The sequence below is a fragment of the Hyperolius riggenbachi genome, chromosome 1 (genome assembly GCF_040937935.1).
Source record: "Hyperolius riggenbachi isolate aHypRig1 chromosome 1, aHypRig1.pri, whole genome shotgun sequence".
Lineage (NCBI taxonomy): Eukaryota > Metazoa > Chordata > Amphibia > Anura > Hyperoliidae > Hyperolius > Hyperolius riggenbachi.
In genome coordinates this window covers 591,374,651-591,388,149 of record NC_090646.1, presented here as the reverse complement: position 1 = coordinate 591,388,149, position 13,499 = coordinate 591,374,651, and the positions used below count along the sequence as shown (strand labels likewise).

Here is a 13,499-nt window from a genome sequence, read left to right as displayed (position 1 = left end):
TCTATGATAGAGGGGCAGGCGTTAAAGTCACCACCTATCAGTAATTGACCTTTCTGAACCACTTTGACCTTTGCAAAACGTTTCTGGTAGAAGGACCGATGTGCACTGTTGGGGCCATACACCGCCACCAATGTGAGAGTTTGGTCGTTTATTTGTCCAATGAAAATTATATACCTCCCACTGGTGTCGATCACGGTCTCAAAATTGCTCACTTTAAGATCCTTGTGGAAGGCCATCATAACTCCACGTTTTTTTTTTTAAAAGGTACTGTGGAAGATTATTGGGAATTGTTTGTTCTTGCACAGATAAGTATCTTTTTCCAACAAGTGTGTCTCTTGGGCGAGTATAATTTGGGAGTTGTGTTGTTTGGCTTCGTTCCATAATAGGTATCTTTTGTAGGGGGAATTTAATCCACGGACATTAATGGACGTGCATTTTATTGTCATAATGGAGATAAACTCACATTAGGTTTGACTAGTAGGTTTACTATATATAAAGCGTTATATATCAGATATTGAGGGAATGGGAATAGCCGCCTATGGAGATAGGTCTTGGGAGGTTTAATGTTATCAGTCGTCTCAGAGGGCTTTGGTAATGGAGAGTTAAGGTCAGATTGCAGGATATAGACTCTAATTCTTATACCAGAAACTATATAACATATAAAACATATAAAACATGTCATCCCAACATAACATTTCTTAGGATCCAAATAACCTATAACCATAAAGGGGATACATATCACAGAAACATTACAGACATAATACTTGTTAGTTTTTAGCAAGGTTAGTGTGTTCGCGGTACACGTAGGGCAAATTGTTCCTTGCTCTACACTATGGGGGGGAGCAGGAAGGAACCTGCATTGGTGCATAAAGATAACTAGGCACCAGTAGAAAAGTAACATTGTTTGGCCTGATGATGGTGAGCTCCGGCTCAGGTTGATGTAGAGCGCCAATCTTGATTTATTTTGGAAGAAGAGAGGCTCTTAGATTGAGGGTCGTCTTGGATGTGGATTTTCAGGCTTTTTAGTAGAATGCGACCTGCAGGGGTTGAAGAGATGATGTCTTGTTGCCCTTGAACAGAAAGTAAAATCTTAGTGGGAAAGCCCCATTTGTAGGGAATGCTTGCTGCTCTCAGCGCCGTGGTGATAGGTTGGAGTTCTTTCCTTCGTTGTAGGGTTTGTTGTGATAGGTCAGCGAACACTTTGATTTTATCGTATGGGCTGGGGAGCGAGCCATTTTTCCTTATGGCAAAAAGCAGGTTGTCTTTCACGTGATAGCATAGGTATCTGACAATGACGTCTCGAGGGATCTGCGCCGGTAGATGGGCTGGTTTTGGTAAGCGGTGCGCCCTGTCAATTATCAGCTCTGTCTCATTGGCATCAGGCAGGGCCGCTTTTGTGATTTGTTGTATGTGTACTCTTAAGTCATTAGTAGACACGTTCTCTCAGATCCCCCTAAACTTTAAGTTGTTTCTCCTTGATCTATCTTCTAGATCTGCTGATTTAGCTTTAAGCCATTTTATGTCCTTAGATTGCGTGTCTGACACATCCACCATGATGTTATGTTCGCTTACAATTTCAGTAATTTTGTGCTCAATATCATCTACTCTGTCTCCCAGGTCGTTTACCTCGTTATGCAGTGTGGAATTGATTACAGCAATGTCAGCCAGGAGTTGTCATGTGAAAATTAGGAAGGGTAAAAACCTTAAAAAAAAAAAAAACTGCCTTTTATCCACATTTTTTTTCCTACAAAATGCCTATAAAATTTGAAAAAAATATTACCCAGAGAAAGCCTAGATTGTCCTGAAATAAACCTCTCTCTCCCCCCCTCGAGTCTGACCTGAATTCAGGTCATAGCCAAGGGTTGGAGTGCACACCTCTGTCTCAACCTTTGCACCTGTCTCTCCCCCCTTCCCACCACCACCATCATCCCCTTTTGCTTGGAAAAACACTACTTTGCATAGCTTACTTTTGATATGAGAAGGTTTTGGAGACATCCATTGCCTGTGAGATACTGACATGTTTACCAACCAATGGCTGCAACACTGAGCACACTGAGTAATATGTACTATTGGTGACATTCCCATTTGCACTAATTTACCCAGTGGTAAGTGTCACTTTCTTGATAAAAGAAATGCCAAGAAAACACAGGTCTGAAAGTCCTGGCCACAAAAATTAACAAAAAAAGGCAGGGGAAAGATACTGGGCTGCTGTACTTACTACGGAAGTGAAGTGGATAATTGCTGCACTTGGGGACCTGCAAAAGTTATTGGCTGCACATAAGAGCCAGGTTAATGGCGGTAATACTTTATGCAGTGCAGTCATTAAACCCACCTCAAGTTGACTTATACTTGAGTCAATAACAAATTCCAGCTTAAAGGACTTACGAGGCGAAAATGCTAAAAAAAAAAGTAAATTACCTGCCTCATCTTTTATGGCACGGAGGACGCCGTCCACGCCCTCCGTGCCGATCCGCCGGGTCCCCCCGCTCATTAGCCCCCCGGGCCGGCTGCCGACCCCACGGCCCAGGTCGGGCTCTCCTGCCTCTCGCAACATGGCCGCTTCCTTTGGCCGCGGCTGCGCAGTCTGCCTGGCCGCGAGTGCGTGGATCGGGGGGGCTGGCCCTAGAGCTGCTTAGGGGGGCCAATGAGCGGGGGGTCCCGGCAGATCGGCACAGAGGGTGCGGACGGCGTCCTCCGTGCCATAAAAGATGAGGCAGGTAATTTACTTTTTTTTTTAGCATTTTCGCCTCGTAAGTCCTTTAAGAGGGTCAAATAATGGAGTTGACTTTATACACAAGGTTGACTCATATTTATTTATTTTTTCAATCACTATAGGTGCCCTCAAAAAGCCACCCTGCAGTGTTAGTAAGTCATGCTTAATTTAATGACTCCTTACTTGAATAGTTAGAAAACAAAAAAAGATGAAGCCACTCATGTCTGCTCAGACTGAGACTAAGCTGCTCCTTTACTCCCTGATGAAGCGGGTTGTAGCCTGCGAAACGCGTTGCAAACCTTTTTGGAGTACTTTTTGATTAAATAAATCATTTTCTGTAAAATACAGACTGTTGATTCTACTTTTGGGGAGGGATGTTAACCACTACCTCCTTTTTTAAAATCGTTTTTAACAGTTTCATTCTCATCTGGCAACTGTTTACACATTGTTTTCCTTACTGAATAGGTACTGGCTTACTGAATAGGAACAGCCCTGGTCCCATATGTCAGACGGTGTAATTCATTAGTACACTATGCAGCCACTCAGATTTGGTCTAACAGGGATCTATCTGATGGTCTAATCTGGTAGCCATCTATAAGTATATGGCCATCTTTTGTATTGCTGCTTGTAGCCACCATAACACCAGTGGGCGGTGCAGTGCAGCCTGATTTGCTGAGATTTCTGCCCTTCCTCTGCAGGTATGGATGCTGTGAAGGCGATTACAAGATGACGTAATTACAGAATCCGTTTCTTTTATTAGCTCTGTTTAAGAGCACGTTATTACCCCTCAAGTGCGTTACTTGATTATATTTGCCTGGAGTTCAGCTTTAATTATCAAAATGAAAACTGGTTGTTTTTAGGTTTTAGTTTTTTTCTCCCCCTAGTCTCAATTTTAAACCAATCTATTTTTTTTCCTAGCTATTCTTTCAATGAAGTCCCATAACAAGACATCTTGAAAGGCCCAAGAGATTTTTAATTTAGTTTATTTGTGTCATCATGGTTGGGAATTTAGGCTGTTTATATGTAAATGTTAGATTTAAGGAACAATTAAGTGTTGACAAAGTAGATTGCAGCCCTATCAATTGCGGCGCGGTTCCCATAATTTTTCTAACTGACATATTTCATGATAAATAGCGGATGCCAAGTCACAGCAGATTATACAGTGCACTAGCAATTCATAGTGCTGTCAGGGAGAAGACCGATTGACTTTACATTTACATATTAATGAGAAGATTTGTTAAGAGGGTGCTTGACTATGGAAAATAACGGCATCTTTATAGGGCACAACATTTCATAAATAGAGCTGAGGCAGGAAAATGGAAATTAAACCTTTTTAGGTTAATGAATTCCAGAGATTAGTCAAATGAACGTTAGCAGATTTAGCTGTAGAGAAATACACCTTGCCGATCGCACACAAAAAACCCACTTCCTTTGTGTCAAGTTCCACAACAGTCTCTCCTAGTCTAATGACTTCCCTTCCCATGTGATTTCTGCATTCTCACTGAATTGATATTGATGGTATGTTGATTCTCCAATAGCTTGGATGTCAGAGCAAATAGCGGAATGCATGTCAATTGGAAGCGCGGCTGTCCTAGAGAATGTTTGGCGGCCGGTTTGAATAGTCCATTTGACCTTTTTTTATTTATTTTTACGTGTGTGTGTGCTCTCGCATGCATCTTGGCTGTTGCATTATACATTATTGTTACTCGTTCGCTGCTCTCCATTGTGATGCAATTGTATTTTTTACATGCAGTTTATATGTTGTTTGGTGGATTTTACATGCAGTTTTTATACATTTTAGGCACCCATTTAAGTAAAAAAAAAAATAATAGGGCAGAGTAGAGGCCTGCATCAGGTCTAGTACCGGCGGGTTACATGAATTGCGGGTCAGGTTCAGGTACCAGTTTTGATTTTTATCGGGTGCGGGTCTGCGGTTGGGAGTAGCAGATTCCCCAGAAAGCTGGTTGCGGTGCTGGTAACGAGGCTGTGGGTCTGAAAAAATTAGACTTGCACAGGGCATCAGGTCGGGTACCCGTGGGTTACCTGAAATATGGGTCGGGTTCGGGTACACGCTTTGATTTTAGTCGGGTAGCAGGTCTGCAGGTACCAATTTCACCAGAAAGCGGGTGGCTGGTCGGGTGCAGGTCTGAAAAATTAGGCGCAGGCCTCTAGGGCAGAGTTCTCCACGCCTTTAATGTGCAGATAATGTCCCATGCGGCTTACCGATATCTGCATAGATAAATATATCTGTTGGCCACTGAACTGGGCAGAGCTACTGATGGAAAGTTGGCTGGCTGCCGTCAGTTCTCTTTACTGAAGGTTGTTGCCATGTGCTTTGCTCCACTAATTCTCTTGGCCAGGCTGCTATTGCCTCGGCTGCACCCAATCACAATATGCAGGGAAGCCCCTCGATGTATCATTAAGATTCATCATGCCAGATCTTAAAGAGAAACCATAACCAAAAATTGGACTTCATCCCAATCAGTAGCTGATACCTCCTTTCCCATGAGAAATCTATTCCTTTTCACAAACGGATCATCAGGGGCTCTGTATGGCTGATATTGTGGTGAAACTCCTCCCACAGTGTGTTGTCAGGGCCATGGTTCTGACATTTTACAGTTAAGAGCCTTGTTGCATTGTGGGAAATAACAGCTGTTTACCGCTGTTTTCAACTGCCAAAAAAAGCAAGCAGCATCTCCTTCCACAGACATCACCTGCCAGCAGTAAAATGTCACCATGTGATAAATGTTAGAATGTAAATCGGGGAGAAGGAAGATTTCGCAATGGGCAAACACCGACTATATCATTTATACATGATTATTGTAAAAATGAAGCACTTTTTTATTACATTATTTTCACTAGAGTTCCTCTTTAAGCAACATTTAACCAACCTCCAAGCCCATTCTTCTCCTAGTCACCCCACCCACTGGAAGTGGTTCCGCTGTGCACCATGTTGTCTTTGTTCCATAGTAACAGATGCATCGCTAGCTTCTGGCCTGGCGACATGTCTATGCAGAGTTCTGCCCCAAATTGCCACCTGAGGGATTGAGTCTCAATGTCTGCAGGTGACCGTATTGGAAGTGTATACGTAGTATAAGTTATCGGCAACATCCTCAATGATCAAGGCTGGCAGAAATCAAGACAAGCAGCTCTATGCCTGCAGCTATTAGAATTAGCAGAACTTGGAGGCATCAGAGTAGAGGACAGTAGAGATCCTTAAGTTCTCATCAATTCTCATGGTCTCCCTCATCTTAAGCTGGCCACTAATGGTCCAATTTCTAGCGAAAAATCGTTCGAGCGATCAGAAATTCTGATCGGATTGGTTGTAAATAATCTCCATTGGTGGACACAATCGATTATGAACAAGTGAAAAAAATGTCGCACGAAGGATTTTCTTGGTGGTGGTGATAGATAGGAAGCAAAGATTGGTTAGTTGATGGTGTAGTGAACGATTTTTCGCTTTCGCAAATTGGACAGTTAGTGGCCACCTTTAGTGTGCAGTTGGAGCAGGCCCTCAGTGTGTTTCAAATGGATTTTGAATGATCAGAATGAATTTGAATGCATTTCAATTGGAAATGGTTGTTTACTGAGATCAGTGGAGGCTAGTTACAATGCTACTTATAAAAGTTGAATTAGTTTGTTGGCTATGACAGCCTGAAGTCTTGAACTTATGGACATCACCAGATGCTGGGTTTCCTCCTTTAATGCTCTGCCAGGCCTTTACTGCAGTGGTTTTCAGTTTGTTTGTAAGACTTTCTGTCTGAAGTTTTGTCTTCAACAAGTGAAATGCATGCTGAATTGGGTTAAGATCAGGTCACTGACTTGACCATTCAATAATTTTCCACTTCTTTCCTTTAACCTATTGGGGACCGCCGCAGGTTGAATCAACGTCCGGCAGGTGGTGGTACCCTTCTGACCGGACGTTTATTCAACGTCCGCGCTAAACCACTGCTCCCGACGCGATCGTGCGCACCCGGAGGGGGAGATTAAGCTGTCATATGACAGCTGGCATCTCCCCCTAGTGATCAGCACGATCGCCATTGGATCGTAGTGATCACTCTGACAGCGGCGGCGGCAGGGGGGAAATTAGCGCTATTGCGGGCCTCAACGCGTACAAAAATACGCGTTGTCGCATATCTATGCAATAGCGCTAATTACAGACGGGAATGCGGAAAAAAGCTACGCGTGGCCAGTCCTGATGGGCCTGTCGGCAAAAACGAAACTAGCTGGCAGAGGGGGACCAGAGGATTAGTGAGTGGCTGCGAGGGCACAGGACTGCTGCAGGGGGCTGGTAGAAGCCCCAGGTGAGTAAAACTCATTTTTTTTTTCTGGCTTAAGTGTCTCTTTAAGGGGGGTTAGGCGGCCGGTCCCGAAGTGGTTAATAAACTCCTGGGTTTGCTTTGGCTGTATGTTTTGGGTCATCATCCACCTGTATCATGTAGCACCGCCCCATCAATTTGACTGCATTTTGCTGGATTTGAGCAGACAGTATGTCTCTGACCATCTCAGAATTCATATGGCTACTTCTGTCCTGGTCACATAATCAATAAAAAACGTGTTCTACAGATTATGTGGTATACTTTGTGCTATGTATGGCTTCTTTATTATTTTTTTCTTGCCATCATCCTAGTAGAGGTTGTCTTTGTTTCACCTGTCGAAAGAATATTTTTCCAGAATTGTGCTGGCTTTTTTAGATGTTCAATCTAGCCTTCTAGTCTTGAGGCTTATGAGTATCTTGCAGTGCACCCTCATGCAGTCTTCTCTTTATGGTAGACTTGGATATCGATACTGTTTCTCTGACGTGACATTAGAGGTGTTATATGGGGATTTTGGTTCTGGATAGTGCTCAGTGGAGCTCCTGTTCTGTTGAGGAAGTTATTCATGTCACCACCTGGAAGGATTACCCATTAGTATTTTTGTTGAGTCAAGAGCTAATGAATACAATTTATCCATTATCTTGTTTTATTTCTACATCTATGTTGGAATAAGCTGGTATTTTTTTTTTTTTGGGTTATTAATGAAATACTTAATTTGCATACTGCTAGTGAAGACGGCGTCTTGTGACCCATAACACCGCCGGAGCGCAGTAAGCAAAAGCGTGATATGTTTCATTAGAGTAATTGCATTACAAATCAACACTGGTGGATTTTCTTAATGGAATTTTTCTACTGTTAGAATATGGAGCAAAGGATCAGATCTGCCACGGCTGTGCATTCCCAGTTGTTTACACCGTAGCATCTGGGGGCTTGTGAGCTTTGCATAGGGAAAATTGCAATATATTTACTGTTGGATTTCAGCAAGCTGAAACTAACAAAATAAAATTTCTGAATAGGCTGGCGATTTTTTTTTTCCCCCACTCTACCTACTTATACTAACCTTTCATTATCTGGGTATAACTGCATATCCTGAAGCATCCAGCCACTGAACATAATTCTCTAGTGTGTTCCCTATATCTGACTCGCTTACCTCCCTCTCCCCTTACTGTTGCTCTCTCTTTTCCTCACTCTTTCTTCTCCTGTGTTCTCTCTGCCCCTCGCACGCTCTCTCTGCCCCTCGCACCCTCTCTCTGCCCCTCGCACCCTCTCTCTGCCCCTCGCACCCTCTCTCTGCCCCTCGCTCCCTCTCTCTGCCCCTCGCTCCCTCTCTCTGCCCCTCGCTCCCTCTCTCTGCCCCTCGCTCCCTCTCTCTGCCCCTCGCTCCCTCTCTCTGCCCCTCGCACCCCCTCTCTGCCCTTCGCACCCCCTCTCTGCCCTTCGCACCCTCTCGCTGCCCTTCGCACCCTCTCGCTGCCCCTCGCACCCTCTCGCTGCCCCTCGCACCCTCTCTCTGCCCCTCGCACCCTCTCTCTGCCCCTCGCACACTCTTCCCTTTTCCTCCTGTGGTGAACCTCCTCTTTTCTGCCACTCCTGCGTACCACTCCCACTTCTTTCTCTTCTCCTGTTCACCACACCTTTTCGCTACCTCCTCCCATTCAACCACTTACCCTGCTCTACTCTTCCCGTTATCCACTCCCTTCTTTCTACCCTTCCTATTATTCACTCCGTATTCTCCCCCTGTTATCCATTCTCCCTTCTCTCCTCTCCTTTTTACTCAACCCCCCCCCCCCTTCTCTCCTCTTCCTGTTATCCACTCCCCCTTTTCTTCCCTCCCTGTCATCCATTCCCTCTTCCCCCCCCCCCCCTCTCTGTTATCCATTTCCCCTTCTCTTCCCTCCCCGTCATCCATTTCCTCTTCTCCCCCTTCCTGTAATCCACTCCCCCTTCTCTTCCCTCCCTGTCATCCATTCCCCCTTCTCTTCCCTCCCTGTTCACTACTTTTCTCTCCTGTACTCTTTTTCCCTCTGCCTCCTCCCATGTATATCTTCCTCTGTGCCTGCCTGATAATATGAGTGACCTGGCATCACTTGTGCTTTTACAGGATGAATTTGCAGAGGAAGATGCGGCAAAGAACTTTTATGAATCTGACGAGGAGAATGAGAAGGAAGTAAAGGAGAAAAAGCCATACACTATGGACCCTGACCACCGGCTTCTCCTAAGAAACACGAAACCATTGCTCCAAAGTAGAAATGCAGCGGTATGACTATTACTTTGCTGTTAGACATCATTACACTAAATATACCAGGCAGAGGATACTGTGTACAGGAACTAGACTGTAGAGCTCTAGCAAACATACTTCAGCTAGCTTTACACTTGAAAATAAGCAAAGCGTTATAATGGTAGTACACATGTATGCTTTCCTTTGTACCACAGGAACTTCTCTCTGCAGAATAATAGTCACTTCATGTGAATAGATCCTTTACTAGAACACAATTTGCCTAAACCATTAAATACAATTTGGGGAAATTTTCCTTAACCAAAGAGCTTTATTGGGTATACAAAGTAACAGTCCTAAAAATACTAAAAGCCATCCTGAACTGAGAGGAATGTGGATGTTTCCTTTTAAACAATACCAGTTGCCTGGCAGTCCTGCTGATCTATTTGGCTGCAGTAGTTGCTGAATCACAGACCTGAAACAAGCATGCAGCTAATCCAGTCTGACTTCAGTCAGAGCACCTGATCTGCATGCTTGTTCAGGGGCTGTGGCTGAAAGCATTAGAGGCACTTGGGGTTATTCAAAGTAGAGACTCGAGTATAAGCCGAGACCCCCACTTTTTGGGTCCAAAACTGGGCTTATACTCGAGTATATACGGTGAATATACTTAGGACCCAAAGCCTATATAGCATGGTGCGTCCATGAGTGTGAGTGAGGTGAGGTGTGTCCATTAGTGGGTGAGAAGTAAAAAAAGATTGAGAATCTGAGAGCAGGAGAAAGCAAACAAACCACACCATGTGGTAGAGTGGAGTAGCCTGGTAAGCATTACACTATTCAGGCGCCGTTGTATGCATCCTACTAGTTCTCCCTATCACGCTATTTCACTCCTCACTAGCACATGGTGTGGTTTGTTTGGTTTCTCTTGCTCTCTCTCTCTGTTTTTTACTTCTCACCCATTTACCTCACTCACACTCAAGGACTTGCCATGCTATATACTGTAGGCTTTAGATCCAAAGTATATACATGCATAGATTTGCCTTTCAACAAACCTTTGGCATTTCTTATCATTTGTGTTTTGATGTATTGGCCTGAGAGGGCGGCGTTGGTTATTATGTGCAATATCAGTGGATTTACTAATTGATTGTACACCTGCTGCATATTACTACTTTTTAAGGGTTTTTAGGACTGTTTATTTGTATACACTAATAAAGCTGTTTTGTAATTTTGCAGATCGCTGTAGTGGTGCGATCTCTGTTGGATCTACTTTCTCTCCCTTTTTTTGGTTATTCAATTTAGTGATCCTTTCTGCACACTACTGTGGTTCATTCATCAATTATTGCATGCTGAGCTTCATTATCTCTATAAATGGGTGGATCCCGGGCATTGGAGGCTCATTGTTTGAAGAAAGAAGACTACCTCCGCATGTTGCTAGGGACACTGGAATAGGAAGGGATCATCTGCTCCAAAATCCTTTTATACAACCCTATAGATTGTGAACTCAGCCTTTCTCTGGTACTTTATTTTTTTGTTTTTTTTGCTCTACACCAGCGGTTCTGGATGCTTGCCTGGCTTACAGGGGTGAAAAGAGATAATTTGCATATTCAGTAGTGGTGCATTGTGGGTAACCGCAAATGTTCACTTTTAGCTGAATTATTGCAAGTTTCCTTCTGTTTTAAGAAGGCAAATTTCACCAAGCACTGCTCTGGTACTTTACTCAACCTTCTCTCTGCAGCCATGCACAGGGGTCACTCCTCCTTTAACACCCCCTAACTCAGGAATGGCGATTCACATCGACTTGGGACCAGCACAAACGAAAGCGGAGAGCCTCAGCAGAGGAGTATATTGAATTTCCACAGGAGGCTGCCAAACTATTGTTACTGATATTGGGTTATTTTGTGCGGTCGACGGAATAATAAGGAAGTACCCCTTTTTCCCTATGTCACTGTCACAGTAGCTAGTGAAAATCTGACAGGTTTTGAAATAGACTATCTCTTCAGGGGGGATTCTCGAGTATTAATATACAAAAGCACTTACTTCAAAGGCAGCTGCTCAGTCCAGCTGCTAAAATAGTATGCAGACAAGTAGAGAGGCTGGCTAACATCTTCGCCCAGATCCTTTCCAGGGAGAGCTTTTATAAACCATAAAGGAAGTACTGAGAATCCCCCATGGGGAGATGGACTGCACCAAGATCTCTTAGCTTTTCGTACCTGCTGTAAGTGACATAGGGAAAAAGTAATTTACAGTGCATTTTATACTGAAAGTAATGTACTTATATATTTTTTTGAATTTTTCACCATAGCGGTTCTTTAACTTTGCGTGTGTCTCATTGTTGGTTTTACTCCAACACCATGTATTGGAAGTATTATTATCTTCGTAAAGCTGCAGAGGTGTTAGTAAAACAAAAGGCCCTCTTATAATACAGTTGTATAAAGAACAGCTGAAGCTAGCGGTCCTCATACTATGGCCATCGGGCCGAATGCGGCACTCCGAGGCATTTTTATTGGCCCCCAGACACAAAAATGTATAACTTATAGATGTGGCCCACTGCACCTTTAAATATTGGTGGCCCGCATATAGAATAGCAGTGCTGGCACCACCCATCCACATACTGTAGAAGTCAGCGAGCAGTCATTTGCTTGCTACCAGAAGTTATTTGATCACCTGAGTATGCTTCACTGTCTGGTGCACAAAGACGTACTTTGGGCGCAGTATGACTGAATGGCTGCTGCTGGGAGTTCTCCTCCAGACATGATTGGGGGAATCCATACCTAGATTCAATGTAATGTTTTTCAACATCATTTTATGTATGTTCCGGCAGTCTGAAGTATGTTGACCCGGCCCTTGACCAAAAAAGTTTGGGGACCTCTGGCTTAAGCCAATATATTTGTAGCCTTTAATATGAGTATAATAGTAGTTGTATTATGTTTTAGGTGGTTATGGCAGTGGTCCAGCTTTATTGGCACTTGGCACCAAAACCTGAGACCGGAATAGTTGCCAAATCTCTGATACGTCTTCTCCGCAGTCACAGGTATGTGGAAAGTATACAGCAAATGATTAACTGGTGTTTAACCACTTGCCGACCGCACACTCATACCGTGCGGCGGCAAAGTGGTAGCTGGTGGTAGCCAGGTGCCTCCCTAATTAATCAGGAAAGGCCGTTTCCTGTTAGATCACGGAGCGGGTCTCCGTGAATAGCCTGCGAGCCGCTGATCGCGGCTCGCAGACTAAATGTAAACGCAGGAGACGTTTGTCTCCTTTGTTTACATTGAACGGCGCTGCTGCGTAGCAGCGGCGTAAGACAGATCGGCGATCCCCGGCCAATCAGCGGCCGGGGATCGCCGCCATGTGACAGAGGACCTCCTGTCACAGGCTGCACAGGACGGATAGCATCCTGTGCAGCCCTGATCACCAGGGGGGACAGGTAGGAGAGGGAGGGGGGGGGGGGATTTCGCTGCGGAGGGGGGCTTTAAAGGTGCCCCCCCGCAAACCTCAGGCAGGCAGGAGCGATCAGACCCCCCCCCCCCCCTGCACATCATCCCAATAGGGGGGAAAAAAGGGGGGGGGGGCGATCTGATCGCTCTGCATGCACCCTGATCTGTGCTGGGGGCTGCAGAGCCCACCCAGCACAGATCACAAAAAAACAGCGCTGGTCCTTAAAGGGAATCTGTATTGTTAAAATCGCACAAAAGTAAACATACCAGTGCGTTAGGGGACATCTCCTATTACCCTCTGTCACAATTTCGGTGCTCCCCGCCGCATTAAAAGTAGTCAAAAACAGTTTTAAAAAGTTTGTATATAAACAAACAAAATGGCCACCACAACAGGAAGTAGATTCATGTACAATATGTCCACACATAGAAAATACATCCATACACAAGCAGGCTGTATACAGCTTTCCTTTTGAATCTCAAAAGATCATTTGTGTGTTTACCTTCTGTCCCCTTCTTCTCTCATGCACTGAACATTACAGGCTTCCTGCAGACAGCTCTGCCTGTGCCTGTGTTTGTAATTCCTCAGTATGTGTCAGCCAGCTACTTTCACAGCCTAACAGAGGAGGGTTTTTATCCAGCTCTCTTCTATCACTGATAAGATAGCAGAGAAGCTGCTGGCTTATGTAAATAAAACACACACTGGAGTGTGCATAGAGGAACAGACCAGCAGGAAGAGTTGGCAGCCTTCCAGACACAGGCCGACAAGTCTGACAGGGGAAAGAAACATTGATTTATTACAGAGACCGTGATAGTACAAAGTGCTG

The 13,499-nt window shown here is 44.5% G+C and overlaps 1 protein-coding gene across 2 annotated transcripts in view; it reads left to right on the top strand.

The window, feature by feature from the left end:
* The window catches only part of AP3B1 (adaptor related protein complex 3 subunit beta 1), a 348,388-nt gene that overhangs the window by 128,434 nt on the left and 206,455 nt on the right, over positions 1-13,499 (top strand). For both annotated transcript variants that reach the window (XM_068249086.1, XM_068249076.1), the window contains exons 8-9: positions 9,131-9,286; positions 12,175-12,272. In XM_068249086.1, coding sequence (XP_068105187.1) covers positions 9,131-9,286; positions 12,175-12,272 — 254 coding nt within the window. The remainder of the gene's footprint in view (positions 1-9,130; positions 9,287-12,174; positions 12,273-13,499) is intronic.